The sequence below is a fragment of the Tachyglossus aculeatus genome, chromosome 14, assembly GCF_015852505.1.
Source record: "Tachyglossus aculeatus isolate mTacAcu1 chromosome 14, mTacAcu1.pri, whole genome shotgun sequence".
In the NCBI taxonomy this organism is placed as follows: Eukaryota; Metazoa; Chordata; class Mammalia; order Monotremata; family Tachyglossidae; genus Tachyglossus; species Tachyglossus aculeatus.
In genome coordinates this window covers 4834386-4852077 of record NC_052079.1, presented here as the reverse complement: position 1 = coordinate 4852077, position 17692 = coordinate 4834386, and the positions used below count along the sequence as shown (strand labels likewise).

Sequence of the window (17692 nt, the reverse complement as noted above, 5' to 3'; positions counted from 1 at the left end):
TAGTCAAAATACCCCATCAATTAGCAGGGTCTGAGAGTGGAGAGGAGAAAAGGAATCACTGGAGCAGGTACAGAGTTCACAGGAAAAGTGGTAGGAGAGAAGTACTGAGACGTTTAGGGGAGGAGAAGAGGAGCCAGCTCTCATTCCAACTCCTCGGTTGCTGTGGATTGGCCCAAATTCCTGACATAGGCTCAGGATTCCCAAAAAACCAACCACTGTCCTTTACTGCATGAATACAGCTGATATTAATGTCAAAAAACCAACCACTGTCCCTTACTGCATGAATACAGCTGATATTAATGTAATACATGGGAGGTCAGAGGTTCTGGGGCCTCTTTTATTTGTTGCTGAATTGAACTTTCCAGGCGCTTAGTACAGTGCTCTGCACACAGTAAGTGCTCAATAAATACGATTGAATGAATGGGGCAAGCATCTCTGGAGCTGAATTGCCATCTGTGTTTTCAGGAAAGTGCTTCAAACCAAGCACTTTAGCCGACTGGTTTGACCAGAAAGGCATTTACCCTACCCCTATGGAGTAAGTGGACTGAGCCTCGAATGTACTCTTCGTTAGCAGCTGCTGTGCTCTGCACATAGTAAGCGCTCAATAAATACGATTGATGATGATGATGCTGTGACCTGGTCCTTTCTATTGGTGCTCAGTGGAAGCCCACTTTACAATCCCTCAGACAAGTTCATCTACGGCCAGGGTGACAGGGTCTACAATTCCAAGCTTAATGGCCTAGCAGATAGAGCACAGGCCATGGAGTTAGAAGGACCTGGGATCTTGTCTGTAAACTCTTGTCTGTAAACTCACTGAGGACAGGGCATGTATCAGTTTATTGTTATACTGTACTCTCCCAAGAGCTGAGTACAGTGCTTTGCACACAGTAAGCACTCGATATGATTGCTTATGAATGCTGTGTGACCTTGGGCAAATCACTTCACTTCTCTGTGCCTCAGTAACCTCCTCGGCAAAATGGGAATTAAAGACAGTGAGCCCTCTGTGGGTAGGACAGGGACTGTGTCCAATCTAATTTATTTGTATCTATCCCAGCGCTTAGTACAGTGTGTGGCACATCTGTATTAAAGATTTGCCTTATGATTTATTTTCCCATACCTTTAACGATGGATGAATTTTATCCACAGGTAGTAAGAGGGGATTTCTTCGTTTCCTTTTCTCAATGGCAGACTGCGCATCAGCAATGGCCCACTTGTCAATTGGATGGGGAAATGTCTTTTGAACTCGCTCCTGGACACAGATGATAGAAATTCATTATCTTTGCCTTTCAACACCCCACGTAAATTAAGTGCTAATACGTCCCTCAAAATATGGGAGAATCAAGCACAACATTTTTGAGATACGTTACATTGTTAACAATTTGAATTTCCCCAAATTCAATTTAGAGAGAGCAAGCAGACTCGATGCAGGTTTCATCACTAAGATTAGAAAGGTAAAATGATTAACTATCTCTCACACATTTTGCTCCTCTAATAGCAACCTAGTCACTGGTCCTTGTTCTCCCCTCACCTGCCACTGACCTCTCCTCTATACACTTATGTGTGACAAGCCATCACTCTCACCATCCTCAAAGCCCTACTAAAATCATATCTCCTCCAGGAAGCCTTCTGACTAAACTTCGATCCCTCTGCCCATGCACTTGGCTCCCATCCCCTAACCATTTATGTTTTTACTGGAGAGATATATATATATCCTTCTACTTGATTCTTTCCCTTACCTCTGATTGATTTTAATTTCTGCCTCCCTTGCTACACTGTAAGCTCTTTGAAGGCAGACACTGCGTTTACCAACTGTATTGCAATCACCCAAGTGCTTAGTACAGTGCTCTCTACAAAATAAGCACTCAAATACCATTGATTGCCTGCTATTCACTGACAGACTATAAAATGAGGACTTATCTTTTCTTACCTCCACATCTTGAACGGTCCTTGGTTGTGCAATGCATAATTTACTTAGCAGCTGAAGAATCAACTCTTCTATATAATAGAGGGAATCTTCTTTTGCTGAGAGATTTGGGTGCACTTGCTGCTGAACCTGTAAAAACAAACACAAATTATTTTCTCAGTTTACAAAGCTACACTGAGGGACAATGGGTGCTGATCAAAAGTCCAAAGAGAGGTCTTTATGCCACTTAACTAATATGATCATTACAGTCCCCTGAGGGATAGAAACCATGTCTAATTCCCAACTGTGTACTCTTTCCCAGTTTAGCATAGTGCTCTGCACACAGTAAGAGTGTAATAAACTGTAAGCTCGTATGTCTAGTAACCTTGTTATGATAAACTCTCCCGAGCACTTAGCAGTGTTCTACACACAGTAAGCACTCAAATACCACTGATGTTAACTGATATTAATACTATTACAATACTGTATCTTTATAAAGTACAGGGGCCCTCAGCATTTAAGCACTCACCACCACCCAAAGCCATTTTGTATCCTGATTTACATACTCCATTTAAACACTTTTACTCAATCAGTGGTATTTATTGAGTGCTTACTACGTAAAGAACACTATTCTAAGTGCTTGAGAGAGGAATTAACGACAGATTTAGAAACAATCCCACCCACAATGAGTTTGCAATCTAGAGAAAATAATTTTAGGCTGTGGTAGCTGTGACGTTCAGACCTATGCCATCAAAATGACCAGAGCTTATATCCAGCACCTCCAACCGCTCAGCACAGGGCCCTCTCATGTGTACAGTTTTTGCAACATGTTTTTAAAACTCCAGATAAAAACTGAAAGAACAAGTTGGTTTCTAAAGTTCCAAGGGTTGGTGCCCTGACAGAACCACTACTCAGGTAACCACATGAGCTTCAAGACCCTAAATGGTGAGAACACTGGCACCACTAAATCCCTCTACCATGCAGAGAGCATCATCACTTTCTCGATAGTAATAGTATAGTAATTATCGAGTCCCTGTGTACTAGCACTTGGAAGAAATGCAGAAGCACAAAATATTTTCCCTCATCAGGAGGAGTTTACTGTTTAAAGAGGAAGCTTAATGGGGCAAACATGATTAAGAGAATGAGGGACTATAGAAACAGAAGAGGAAAAAAGGCAATAATGAGCATACAGGTAATTAAGTGCATAAGAGTGCTGAGGTGAGTGAAGGGTGGCATGACCTGAAAGAAGGGGTTGGTGGGGGGAGTGAGATTAACTCATGATCTATTTGCAAAGTCATTCCCAGACCAATAAACGGAACTACTCAAAGGAGAAGGGGGGAGATGGTACTGGTAAATGAAAGTAGGGTGAATGTACTATGCAAATAGGGTAGTGACATTTATTCAGTGCTTCCGATTTTTAAAATCACTCTGTACGTGTTTTAATGAGCCCTACCAAAGCGAGCCATTCTCTGACACAGTAAAGAGACTTAGCCTTCTCTGATTAACCTTTCATTTCCCCACCCTATTCGCCTTCCCTTCTGTGTCACCTCTGTGCCTGGGTCTGTACCCCTTTACCACCTTCCACAGACCTTAAGTACATATTCTTCTACCCTGCCTCATACCCTACCAGTAATCTATTTTAAAGTTTTGTCTTTCCCACTAGATTGTAAGTCCCTCGAGGGCAGAGATGTGTCTCCTAATTCTGTTATATTGTATTCTCTCAAGTGCTTATTACAGTGTTCTGCATACTCTAAGTACTCAAAAAATACTATAGATTGACTGACGGACGCACTGTTCCTTCTCCCTTCATGTCGTTCTTCAGAGGGTCTTTCTTGACTTCCTCACCCTCCATCCGGCCCCCTTTTCTTCTAGGGAAAGAGATATGATGCTCTTTGGATCAATGGATCAACTGCTGAAGTGCTTACCGTGGTACGGCAAGTGATTCTGGAGCTAAAAATCCCAGCTTGACTTTAGGGTACACACTTGTCGTTGAGTACAAGACACAGCTTGTCTTAAGGTGCTATTTTTTTTTTTTTATCAACTGCGCACTTCTGTGCTGGCACAAGTAGAGCGTTCACAAAGCCAGAATGTATTCAGAAGGGAGTCAGGCCAATGTTGGCTATCTGTTTACAAAGATGCTGGGGTAATTCCCTAAATTTGACTTAATCATCTAGAGTTATTCAGTGCCTACTGTATATCCCAGCACTGTGAAGAGCCCAGAGAAAGAATATGTACTAAAGAGTTTACAGTCTAAAATATAAGTCTTATAACAAGATGCTGTTCCTTAATCATTTCATATTTCAACAACAGGACTAGAAAAACATTAAAAACATTAGTATTATCACTTAATACTACATCCACATCACTTTGCACTTCCAGGTTCTTTTGTCTCAGCACCCTAGAAATAGTTATAAGATAAACATTACCTCACCGGTACTCACTAACCATATTTTTCTAGAAGCGCAGCCAGGAAAAAAAAAGCACAATTAAAATAATCTTCATCCTTTAAGAGTGGATTAACAAGTTAGACCTGTAGCTAAATTACACCAACCTCTAGGTAGATATTTTCAACTACCATGAAGTCTCTTCACTAATGCTACAGCTAAGTGCAGTCACAATGAATGGAACTGGAAATCTATTGAGGCAGACATAGGACCACCACAAAGACGTCCGGCAATCAATCGGTGGCACTTATTGGGTGCTCACTGGGTGCACAGCGCTGTACTAAGTGCTTGGGAAAAGTACAATATAACAGAGTTGGGAGACCAAATCCCTGCCCACAAGGAGATTGTGGTCTCCAGCCCCACTTGCCTCTTTCAACAGGGCATTGCTCAAGCCAGAGAATCCAACCCGTGAGTCAGTTAATGAAGGCAAGGGACCAGGATGGGGCTCTGCACCTCCTAAGCTTTTGTCTCCCCTTTTTCAGTGCTCTGGAATCAGCCCCAAGAGTTGTTCCTGCTGCGACTTTGCTGGAAAAGGACAGAGAGACTAACAGCTCCATCCATGCTGTCTCTCCCTGCCCTGAAGACAGTCTCGCTACAGATCTGCAGAAGCAGAGAATAGGACAGGAATCACTCAGATTTATTGAGCGCCTGTGTGCAGAGCACTGTAATAATAGTAATAATTGTGGTATTTATTAAGCACTTACTTGGTGTCAGGCACTGTATTAAGCGCTGGGGTAGATACGAGCAAATCGGGTTGGACACAGTCCCTGTCCCACATGGAGCCGCATTCTCAATCACCATTTTACAGATGAGGCGCAGAGAAGTGAAGTGAAGGTCACACAGCAGACATGTGGCATAGCCATGATGAGAACCCATGACCTTTTGACTCCCACGCCCATGCTCTATCCACTATGCTGTGTTACTTCACTATACAAGCGCTTGAGAGAATACAATGAAACAGAGTTGGGAGACCCATTCCCAGCCCACAATGAGTTTACAATCTAGAGGAAAGGCAGGGATAGTCAATGCTACAGAAGGGCAGATCACTGCCTAAAGCAGGAACTGCTGAGGAGCTGGACTGTAGACCATCTATACGGGAGGGGCATTACACCGTGGCTTCCCTGGTGAGAAAAACCGATACTCAGAGAGTGACAAATTCCAAAAGACGTAGTTCCCAATTCAAATGCATTCATATCCTCTTGGCAAGACAAGGGCTTAATTGAAAACTAATCTTAAAAGAAATTATCAGAAAGAGTCAAATATTTCAATAAACGTTTTCCAAAAATCCAACCAGCCACAATCCAATACTAGCATATATTTTAATGCTCTGCTGATGCTTAAAGTCAACCCCATTATGAATTTATAAACATATTAAATTACTAGCATGTTATATAATTGCTAGGATAACTCTAGACTTTGCACCCAGGTCTGGGTAAATCATAGCGTGATTACAAGGGGATCCACATAAGATGGGAACCTTGAGAAAGTACCTCCTTAGACTGAAAACCTTATTACTCAAGGATTAAAATCCAAATCAAGGAAGTTGCATCCTTTCTCTTTATCAACTTGGATTTTTTTTTTTTACATTTCTCACAGTTTAGCTTCCTAATCTGTTATTTATCACTAATGAACAAAAACCTCCCCTAACCTCCTAGGTTTTAAAAGGTTTCCAAGGGGTGGGGGAAATGATCAAACCCTATGGAGAGGGCAAAAATTACAAGACGAGCTGAGTATGAAAAAGAACCCACTCACACCCCACTCTCCCTGACATCCACACGTGTACACAACTAGTGGATACAGTATGGGCCTGGGGGGGCGAAGGGGGGGGATCAAAGAGACCTGGGTTGTAATCCTGCCTCTGCCACTTGTCTGCTGTGTGACCCTGGCCAAGTCACATAACTTCTCTGTGCCTCAGTTACCTCATCTGGAAAACGGGGATTGAGACTGTGAGCCCTATGTGGGACAGGGACTGTTTCCCACTGGATTATCTTGTTGTCTCCCCCAGAGTTTAGTGCAGTGCCTGGCCCATAGTAAGCGCTTAACAAATACCATACAGTTATTCATACCCTCATACAAACACCCACACACTCCCTCAGATACATACGTATTAATGTCTGTCTCCCCATCTAGACTGTAAGCTCATTGTGGGGAGGGAGTATGTCTGTTATATTGTCATATTGTACTCTCTCAAGTGCATAGTTCAGTGCTCTGCACTCAGTATAACAGCTCAATAAATACAACTGATTGAATGCCTTGACGGACTTGCTAGGCATATAGTGGAGTAGCAGCAGAAGTGAACTAAGAGCTGAAAACAGCAACCAGCAGCTGCCTGAGATTCCCGCTGCAAATGCTCTCGGTAGAGCCCATCAAGGCTCAGTGGGGTGAGAACTCAGGGCAGCAAGCAATATACTTAGCTGTGGTTTCTTTTATCTTCTTTCGCTGCTGCTGCTGCTCTGGGCCAAGCTCTCTAACTCTACCACCTTGACCAAAAGAAGCCGCCACTCCTCCCTTCCCCGGGCAAAGGGGCAAACTCAAACTAGGGCTAAAATCTAAATGTTCAGCAAGGCTGCTGACCACGGGTTCCAATCCCGACTCTATATGTTGCCAACTTGGACTTTATTTATTTATTTTACTTGTACCTATCTATTCTATTTATTGTATTTTGTTAGTACGTTTGGTTTCGTTCTCTGTCTCCCCCTTCTAGACTGTGAGCCCACTGGTGGGTAGGGACTGTATGTGTTGCCGACTTGTACTTCCCCAGCGCTTAGTACAGTGCTCTGCACACAGTAAGTGCTCAATAAATACGATTGATTGATTGATTGATTGACCAGCCAAGTCACCAATAAGTCTGACCCCCTCTGTGCTGCCCTTGTACTTGGATTCGTACCCTTTATTTACCCCACCCTCAGCCCCACAGCATTTAAGACCATACCAATAATTTATTCATTTATAATAATAACAATGATGGTATTTGTTAAGTGCTATGTGCAAAGCACTGTTCTAAGCGCTGGGGGGATACAAGATGATCAGTTGCCCCACATGGGGCTCACAGCCTTAATCCCCATTTTACAGATGAGGGAACTGAGGCCCAGAGAAGTTAAGTGACTTGCCCAAAGTCACACAGCTGATGACTGGAAGAGCCGGAATTTGAACCCATGATGTATGACTCCAAAGCCCGGGCTCTTACCACTGAGCCACGCTGCTTCTCTGTTATTAATTATTATTATTATTTATTAATTCTCTATTAATGTCTGTCTCGCCCTCTAGACTGTAAGCTCCTTGCAGGCAGTAAGCATGTCTGTCAACTCTTACACTGTACTCTCTCCCAAGTGCTTAGTATGACGTTCTGCACCCAATAAGCACTCAAAAATAATATGACTGATTGACTGAGGGATACGAGTCTATGGGAAAACTTTCATCTTCCATAGTGACAAAGGGAGAAAGTGGAGAACCTGTAGAAAGAAGACATGCAAATGGAGGGGGGGTTCCAAGTGGAAGAGGAATTTGAGGGGTCCTCTTATCTTTGTGTCCCCTAGTGCAATACTTACCCTAACAAGAGGCCAGGGAAATGGTATGAGAAAGTATGGGTATGAAGTGTATAATAATAATAATAATAATGGCGGCATTTATTTAGCCCTTACTATGTGCAAAGCACTGTTCTAAACGCTGGGGAGGTTACAAGGTGATCAGGTTGTCCCACGTGGGGCTCACAGTCTTAGTCCCGATTTTACAGATGAGGTAACTGAGGCCCAGAGAAGTGAAGTGACTTACCCAAAGTCACACAGCTGACAAGTGGCAGATCTGGGATTCGAACCCATGACCTCTGACTCCAAAGCCCAGGCTCTTTTCCACTGAGCCACACTAGAGGCAAGAGCAAGGGGCAATTAGGTGGTCTGTGTAGAAGGAGGGGAGAATCAAATCTATCAAGAGTGTTTATTGGTGACCTACTGGGTGTGGAGCACTGTATTAATGCTTGGGAGAGCACAATAAAATCAGTAGAAATAATCCTTGCCCTCAAGGAGTTAATGATCTAACGGGGAAAACGGACACTAAAATAAATTGCAGGTAGGAGAAAGCAATAAGAGTACAGGGCACATAAACTGGGAGTGTCGTGGAGAAGGGAGGAGACAGCAGCTAGAGAGTCCTGAAAGTCTTTTTTATCAGAATCTCTGGGGACAAGGAACTGAACTGGGCCTTCCTAGAAGGAAGTGGAATCGGGCTAATGGGAAAACTGGAGTCTGGCCAATCAGGATATGGTCAGGGAATTTATTAAACCTGGGTAAATGTCTATGGCATTCCTTTGGCCCTGGACCTTGCTAGCAAATGTTCTCTTTAAAACTGTTTTAGTTAAATAAACAACTCTGTGCTAAATACCAATCTCTTCATTATGCTATAAGATCAAGGTCAGAGCCTATCTCACCTTCATGTCCTCAGAGGACATGAGCTAATCCTGGAATGCATAAGTACAAAAAGGGACAGGGGGATTGAGGAGGTCACATACGAGAACATGTCACAATTCTGGACCTCTCTATCTGCCATGTGAGATGAGAGAATAGGCCCCAGAGGAAAGGCACCTTGGAAAAAGGCAAGGTGGCTGAAGGCATTAAATACTCCTTCAAAGAGTAAATATGCTACAGGTCAATGCAGAGTGAATCTGTTTAAAATACTCTAGGGAAGAATCTAAAGTAGGGAAAATTGTCTTCTCTTCCAGCAGTCTATTTTAGGCTCATTTTGCTTTAGCAAGTGTGTTGAGTAGAACCATATGAAATGCTTGTTAAATGGCAACTGTTGGTTTGTTTTGTTCACTTAGTTCTCTAAACCACCTTCGCTTCTTACTAAAGAGCTTTATACCTTGTAAAAAAAAAAAAAGACAAATCTTGAGAGGATGATATGCTCTTGGGCAACCCAAACCCACAACCTTAGGCAATCCTAACGATGCTCCTCAAAGTTACTAAGTGCAAAACAATAAAGTATCTAATCTTAGTGGCCTGGGGCTAAACAAACTTGATCCCAACTATTACCAGGTCTAATGTGCCCAACAGATGACAACAAAGTTCTCTCCTGAGGGGAAGGTTCAAAGGACTTGAAAGACTTGAGGCCGTAAAACTCTTTATGTGCAGGGTCTGAGGAAAATGATGAGTACACTCAGCAGCTCTCCTACACAGGGAGGGTGATACATTTCTGATAAATCTGCCATTACGGAAAATGCCTTGTCCAACACAGAACACAACCTTTTTTTCCAATTCCACATCACATGCTATCCGGATAGATGCATGTGGTCGAAAAGAACGTTGCTTAATTCCCTTCCAATCAATCAATCAATCGTATTTATTGAGCGCTTACTGTGTGCAGAGCACTGTACTAAGCGCTTGGGAAGTACAAGTTGGCAACATATAGAGACGGTCCCTACCCAACAGTGGGCTCACAGTCTAAAAGGGGGAGACAGAGAACAAAACCAAACACACTAACAAAATAAAATAGAATAGATATGTACAAGTAAACTAAATAGAGTAATAAATATGTACAAACATATATACATATATACAGGTGCTGTGGGGAAGGGAAGGAGGTAAGATGGGGGGGATGGAGAGGGGGAGCACACTTCCAGCACTCTCTCCAAAACATGTTAATGAAAACAAGCACTATAGGTGAACTGAGTATGGAGGCCAGACTACAAGCTGAATTTTACGTCTGGTGAAGCCAGCAAAGGGTTACATGGTAACAAGATTTACACCATAACAACCCATGTGTCACAGGTTTATGTCACAGCCTGCACTTTCCATACCCAGCTTTTTAAGCACGTACTTGGGCCATGAAGATGATGATGATGGCATTTGTGAAGTGCTTACTATGTGCTAGGCACTGTTTTAAGTGCTGGGGGAGGTACAAGGTAATCACATTGTCCCACGTGGGGCTCACAGTCTTAATCCCCATTTTACAGATCAGGTAACAGAGGCACAGAGAAGTTAAGTGACTTGCCCAAAGTCACACAGCTAGTGACGGGGCTGGGATTAGAACCAACGACTTCTGACTCCCAAGCCCGTGCTCTTTCCACTGAGCCACACTGCTTCTCTAGCCATGCTGAAGAGAGTGGGTTACATTACTGTAACTGAGTTCCTTCTCTACCTGAGTGGAGAAGCAGCGTGGCTCAGTGGAAAGAGATCAGGCTTTGGAGTCAGAGGGGTCAAATCCCGGCTCCACCAACTGTCAGCTGTGTGACTTTGGGCAAGTCACTTAATTTCTCTGTGCCTCAGTTCCCTCATCTGTAAAATGGGGATTAAGACTGTGAGCCCCACGTGGGACAACTTGATCACCTTGTATCCCCCCTGCGCTTAGAACAGTGCTTTGCACTTAGTAAGCGCTTAACAAATACCATCATTATTATTATTACCTTACTCATATATAACCATTCCTTAGTTACTTTATACTCTAAAGACTGGGGACTGTATCCATGTTTTATTGGATTAAGATTAAGAACCCTTGGGAGTTTTAATTTTAGCTTTTTAAAAACCTTTAAGGTCTGTTCTGAGAGGAAGTTGTACTCCTTATTAAATCATATTCTTTGCACTGCCTTTGTGTCTCATAGGTAAAAGGAACCCACGGACTCGTCCGGAGTATTTTCCTTAGCTCCTTATACCAGCAACAGAGCTTTCTTTTATTTCTGCTGCAGAGCAGTTTCTAGCCATTTGGCATTGGAGCTTGCTCAGTGACAGGTGGCTCAGAAACAGAAGGAAGGAAAAAAATTCCCCACAGAAAAGCCAAAGGGGTTCATAGGGTGGAGGCTTTACAAATGCAGATGAAGGTATTGTGTGGGGCCTTGAAAGACCGACTTTCAAAACTGTAGGTCTGAGTCCACAGTTGATGGTAATGTAGAGTTGTCCTTTGGTCTGAAGAAGGTGCTGATGACAGGGAGACTGTACCCATGGTTGCGTGTGTCAGAGGGAATCACTGGCCCACTTGGTCCATGAAAATACAGTAGTGTATTTTTTCTGGCCCAAGAATATATCATACCCTTGAAAGAAAACCAAGAAGAGTGGTGGCTCTGACTTTGGAATTTTCAGATTTCAGTTTGGGTTCTAAAACTACGAGAGAGAAAGAAAAGCATTACTTCCTGTTTATTTTTGTTGTTGTTGTTGTTGTTCTTAAACAGTTGAGAATGCAGACTGGAAGACAGATTGACAGAACAAGATCACAGTGACCTTTGTCCCCAACAGACATTTAAGTAGCACCCTCTTTCCTCTCCCCCTCCCCATCCCCCTGGCCCTACCTCCTTCCCCTCCCCACAGCACCTGTATATATGTTTATACAGATTTATTACTCTATTTATATTACTTGTACATATTTCCTATTCTATTTATTTTGTTAATGATGTGCATCTAGCTTTACTTCTATTTATTCTGATGACTTGACACCTGTCCACATGTTTTGTTTTGTTGTCTGTCTCCCCCTTTTAGACTGTGAGCCCGTTGCTGGGTAAGGACCGTCTCTATATGTTGCCAACTTGTCCTTCCCAAGCGCTTAGTACAGTGCTCTGCACATAGTAAGCGCTCAATAAATACGATTGAATGAATGAATAAGCCTGAATCCTTAGATCCTGTGAACCCTTTCCTCAGGGTAGTGATTATGCAAGGGACTACAATAATAGAAAAGAGAAAAGTTAATCATCTTTAACTATACTACCTCAAGATACAAGGAAAACCCTGCCCCCCAAAACCTGGATAATCTGCCAGAACACAATCAGCAGGCTTTCAAAACGGACCTCATCTAAATTAGCCAGCAGCCAAAAATGACCAAGTCCCCCTGAATGTTTGTGGAATGTATGTGGGCTGTGTATTCTTTGTACTATCCCTCTAGATATGATCTAGAAAGCGCAGGTAAATAATTTAAAACCATGCTGATTGACCAGTGTCTTTGGGGCTTAGGTTTATGAATTAGTAAACTACTTCCTAAATGGAAGTTCAAGACACAGTGATTATGTGGCCTAATAGAAAGAGCACTAGGTTTGGAAGTCATTGGACCTGGGTTCTAATCTCAGCTCCATCCCTTGCCTGCTGTGTGAACTGAGGCAAGTCACAACTTCTCTATGGTTCAGTATCATCGGTAAAATAGGGAGTAAACACTTGCTCTCCTGCCTATTTAGACCGTGAGCCCCATGAGGGGCAGGGTCTGCATCTGATCTGTTTATCTTGTATCTACCCTACAGCTTAGGACAGTGCTTGGTACAAACTATTTATGCACTTAACACATACCACAATTATTATAATGACTGCACTTTGCATTTTCTTTAGGAATGGGAGAATTTTAGGCTTAGCCAGTCAAGACGAACATTCCCATGAACAAGCAAAAGATAAGGTAAAGAAAGGACTATATTAAGACAACATCATTATAATGATAATGATGGAATTTGTTAAGCGCTTACTATGTGCCAAGCACTGTTCTAAGCACTGGGGTAGTTACAAGGTAATCAGATTGGACACGGCAGACGTTTGGATTTAGGCTACCAAGACTTACAAAGGAGGATAGATCAATCAATCAATGGCGTTTATTGAGCGCTATGCACAGAGCACACTGTACTAAGTGCTTCAGAGAAGGCAATACGGCATTCTTTGCCCATAACAAGGACAGGAAAGCTGGAAGCATGGGTCCTGGAACAAGAGCAGCACAAGAAGCATAGGATCTCAGTCTCAATGCTGCCTCAAACAGAATGCTACTAGGGTAGCAATCAGAAGGATGTCAAAAACAGTTTCAGACTCACAAGAGTTTTTTTAGGAAAGTGGATGTTTAGATGTACACGAACACTCCGGGTCCCATTAGGCTTCAGATGCCCAAGAGTGGAATAGATCTGAGAAGATGTGGGGAAGGTCTTAAAGATAAGGGTAAAAAGCTCAGTCCTGCCAAAAATGATAGGGAGCTATCGTAGGGCTTTAAGAGAAATGATGACATACGGAAATAAATGATGTTACTATGATAACTGTAAGGGAATGACGGCATGGAGTCCAGCGAGTTGCAGACTACAATAGCTCAACCAGAAGACCCGAGACTTTAGACTAAGGACTAGCCTGGGAGAACACAGAGGAGAAAGCAAAGCTGTAAAGGAAGTTGAGGGTTAGGTGACCAACTGGGTGTGGGGGGCAAAGGACACTGAGGTCAAAAAATGCCTCAGATTTCTATTGAGAAGAGGCCAGAAATACAGCCTTTCAAAGGCAGCAAATCTTGTGTCTGGATGGTCTGGTCGAAAACCCGACAAGACGGTGGTTCAGACCTCTTTTCTAGGATAATAGTAATGGTATGCACTAAGCATTTCCTTGGTGCAAAGCACCACGTTAAACACTTGGGAAGTAAATCGGGAGCATGAGGCTCACATTCCTTGCCCACGAGGAGCTCACCTCTGAGGGAGACGGCTAGAGAAACATGGGATAGCACTGCTACACGGCGTATGAAGGTCACCCATATGAGGCTGCCTCTCTCTGGTCCTGTGAGAACCAGTCCATTGGATAACTTGGGACCACCTGCTGCCCTGAAGACTCTAGGCCCACTGAGATGCTCAACGGGGCCCTGGGCCAGCCCTGCTCACCCTGCTCTAGGATAAGTCAAGTGCTTAGTACAGTGCTTTGCATGCAGTAAGCACTTAATAAATACGACTGTTTTCCTTTACCTGGTCAGGCTTGGAGATCTTATCAGCTCATACGACAAGTAGGAAGGCCCAGACAGGCTGGCTTCTTCTGGGAAAAAGTGTGGATAAGATCAGCTACAGCGATCAAGAAACTGAATGGAGGGAATAGTGTCAGGGGAAAGGCACTTCCGCTCTGTCTTTAAAGGGAAAAGAGTTAGTTTCAAGCTGTAGTATTTTCTATCGGGACATTCAGAAAAACTAAAACTTGTTTACTGAAAAACAGGACTTACTATCAACTGAATCACTGCCTTTAAACACCCTGACTCAGAGACAGCTCTCAGAAAGCAATCAATAGGCTGGGAGGGACAGGGGATGGGAAGGGGGAAGGGGACACATGCCACCCTCCTCACCATGTGCTGCAGCTATATCCTCAAAGTACAAGCCTGCCAGAAAAATGGCTCTGGGGATATCAGTCATCATGTTTCCTGCAGCCTCTTAACACGGCATGGCAGGAACAAGATCAAAATGAGAAGCAGCGGGGCCTAACAGAAAGCTCACAGGTCTGGGAATCCCAGAACCTGGCTTCTAATCCTAGCTCGGTCAACTGTTTGCTGTGGAACCTTGGGCAAATCACTTAACTTCTCCGTGCTTCAGTTTCCTCAACCAAAGAATGGGGATTCAATATCTGTTCTCACTCCTACTTAGACTGGGGGACCCAAAGTGGGACAGGGACTGTGTCCAACCTGATTAATGGGTACCAAGATGAGTGCTCGACATACAGTGTTTAAAAATACCATAACAATAATGATGATAATAATAATGATAAAGATGGTGGCCACTGCCATTTTCATCCAAGGCAGCCACGTTGGAGGTGGTGGACGCATGAAGAGGCAGAACCAAGAAGCAAAGGGACATCTCCAGCCAGAGTCTTTATTTACCCTTTCCCTCTACACCTGGCTCCTCTAGGCCACTGCCTTCCCTCCTGTCCAAGTCTCTGACCTTCCGGTCGCACTTGCCTGGCGCTATGTGAATCACCCACGCAGAATCTACATTTGCTTTGGTTAATTTAGTATGAAGATGAGGAAATAAATCCAACTCTAATACACCGCTAATGAGCTTTGTTAAGCACAGATGTACACTCTCGCTTGGGACAAATATAATTAAATCCAGTAGATCTCTTACCAACATTGTTTTCAATAGCTGTCAATACCATTGATACGCTATTGTATATTAATGCATGGGGTGCTAGTAGAAAAAAGTCACATTTACTAGAAGCTTCCATTCATGACAATAGAACGCCATGCATGCAACTACTGAATGGGTACTAATTTCCTTTTAAATTCTGTTCTTTTGCATTCTTTTGGAGGTGGACTGTGTGAGTCCATGGAACACAACTGGTAGGAGCAGATTTCTGGGGAAGGTAAGAATTCTCATATAATCCACTTGGTCTAGGAGTCACAGGGAACATCTTTCAGTAAACATTGAGTCCCCATTAATAGTTAATAGATGTTTATTTTACTTTCTAGGAAGATCATTTAGTATTGCACTAGAGTTAATTGCTATTGACTTAGTGTCCCATATAAAGAAATGCATTAATTTTGCATTAAACACTCTAAATTCAGATGCATACTTACAAATTTTATTGTACTAAGATTAATGTTAAACCCCTCAATGGCACCTACATCATCGCTACTTAAAACATTATTACTACAAACTTCCCTTTTACACTGTAGTCAATGTTTTTATGTTATCTACATCTCTTTCAAGTTTTCTGAAGTTCAGAGGGCGAAATTTTGAAAAAAATGGAATGCTTATCAAAGTTCGGTGAAAAAAACTGAATATACACAAAGCCTTCCACATTTATTCCCAATCTTAACCAAAAAGTAACACTGACCACAAAAGGGGAGTTGCTAGGCCTAGTCTCCATCCTTAGTGAATTTACAATCAGTCAGACATATTTATTCATTCAGTCGTACTTACTGAATGCTTACTGTGTGCAGATCACTGTACTAACTGCATAGGAGAGTACAATACAACAATAAACAGACAAAATCCCTACCCACAATGAGCTTACAGTATAGAGCTTACTGTGTGCAGAGCAATAAGCGCTTGGGAGAGTACAACATAATATACAAGCTCGCTGAGGGCACGGAATGTGTTACACTGTACTCTTCTAAGCAGTTAGTACCATGTTTTAACTGCAGTAAGTGCTCAATAAATACGAGTGACTGACAGATTCCCTGCCCTCAACAAGTTTATAATCTAATCAAAATAAAACACTGCAACCAAAAAAGTCTACAAAAAGATCATCTATTAAGAATTTATTTCTTCAACCTACAGCTAACATAATTATGTATCTGTAAAATTATTTTCCTTAATGAAGCATTCTTGGTGACTTTACTTAGAGAATGGTGGTTCTTACTTTAAAAGACAGCAACATAAGAGAGAGGTATTCTGATCTGGAAGTTTAGTAGGATCACCTCCTTTCCCCAAGAAACACATTGGAATTTTTTCCTAAAGGATCTAAGAACATGCTTCTAGGACAAACATCTGTCTACAAAAATGTGAATTCTACTTCTGCCACAGACTGCTACTTTGGCCAAGCTGTTTACTCCCTCTTATCTTGGTTCCTCTAGAACATAAAAATAGGGTGAAAATGTCTCATGCTAATGTAAACCTGGAAGTTGTATTACAACATGTAATGACAATGTTCAAAAGTGATGAAACCAGAAGATTTCTTCAACTTTATGGTTAAAACTATCAAACAACAACAACAACAACAACAAAAAATGAGAAAGTACATAAAATATTGAAATCATGGACTTAAAGCAAAAAATTGAGGACCTGAAGTCACCAGATGGAATGACTGGATTAATTTTTTTAGCTGAGGGAAAGCATATTTCAGTTTATTTTGTTATTATCAATTACTAAGTACAATTCTCACCTCATGCGGTGGGGAGATTGGTTGCAGCCAATGCATGGTATGCATTTTAAGGGAGGAGAAGAAAAGACAACCTTCTGCCACAGGCACCCATCCTGAATATACCCTCAGCCCATGGGTGGATTAGTCTCACCTCTTACACAGGCCAGCAGGGTTAATGAGGCAGGCAGAACTAAAACCCATATGAAAGAACCCTGCTTCCGAGTGGCCTTCCTGGATTAATTTCCACACACTTAATTACAACCCCCTAACTGCTTCAGTACACCTGTGCTACCTAAGCACTAGAAGAAATACAAGGTTATGAGATGGAACACAGTCCCTGTTCCGCATTGGGCCCCCATTTTATAGACGAGGAAACTGAGGTCAGAGAGGTTAAAAAATTCACCCAAGGCTACAATGTACATCAGTGACAGAGATGGGACTTTAAGCTAGATCTCCTGACTCCCAACCCCAGGTATTTCCATTAAGCCACACTGCCTCCATATCTTATATACCCTATTATTTCCTATCTGTAATTTTTTTTTGATTGTCTCACTTGATAGATTGTAAACCTCTTGAAGGCAGGGATTACTATGGACTGTACTCTCTCAGGAGTTTAATACAGTGCTCTGCACAAGATAAATACTACTGCTCGATTGAAGTCCCAGATTATTTAGGGTGCCTTCTCTGAATACTTCCACCTCTACATTTCTTGGGGGAAATGGTCATTTTACAGTGAAGAGTGTGACATCTAGGGAAAGCCAAAACATTCACTTGGTGGTATTTATTGAGCGCTTACTGTGTTCACAGAA

At 42.5% G+C, this 17692-nt stretch overlaps 1 protein-coding gene across 2 annotated transcripts in view; it reads right to left on the bottom strand.

Moving 5' to 3' along the window:
- Positions 1 to 17692, bottom strand: part of SOS2 (SOS Ras/Rho guanine nucleotide exchange factor 2) — a 69778-nt gene that overhangs the window by 35740 nt on the left and 16346 nt on the right. For both annotated transcript variants that reach the window (XM_038756171.1, XM_038756172.1), the window contains exons 2-3: positions 1928 to 2053; positions 1118 to 1249 (exon numbers count right to left, since the gene is read on the bottom strand). In XM_038756171.1, coding sequence (XP_038612099.1) covers positions 1118 to 1249; positions 1928 to 2053 — 258 coding nt within the window. The remainder of the gene's footprint in view (positions 1 to 1117; positions 1250 to 1927; positions 2054 to 17692) is intronic.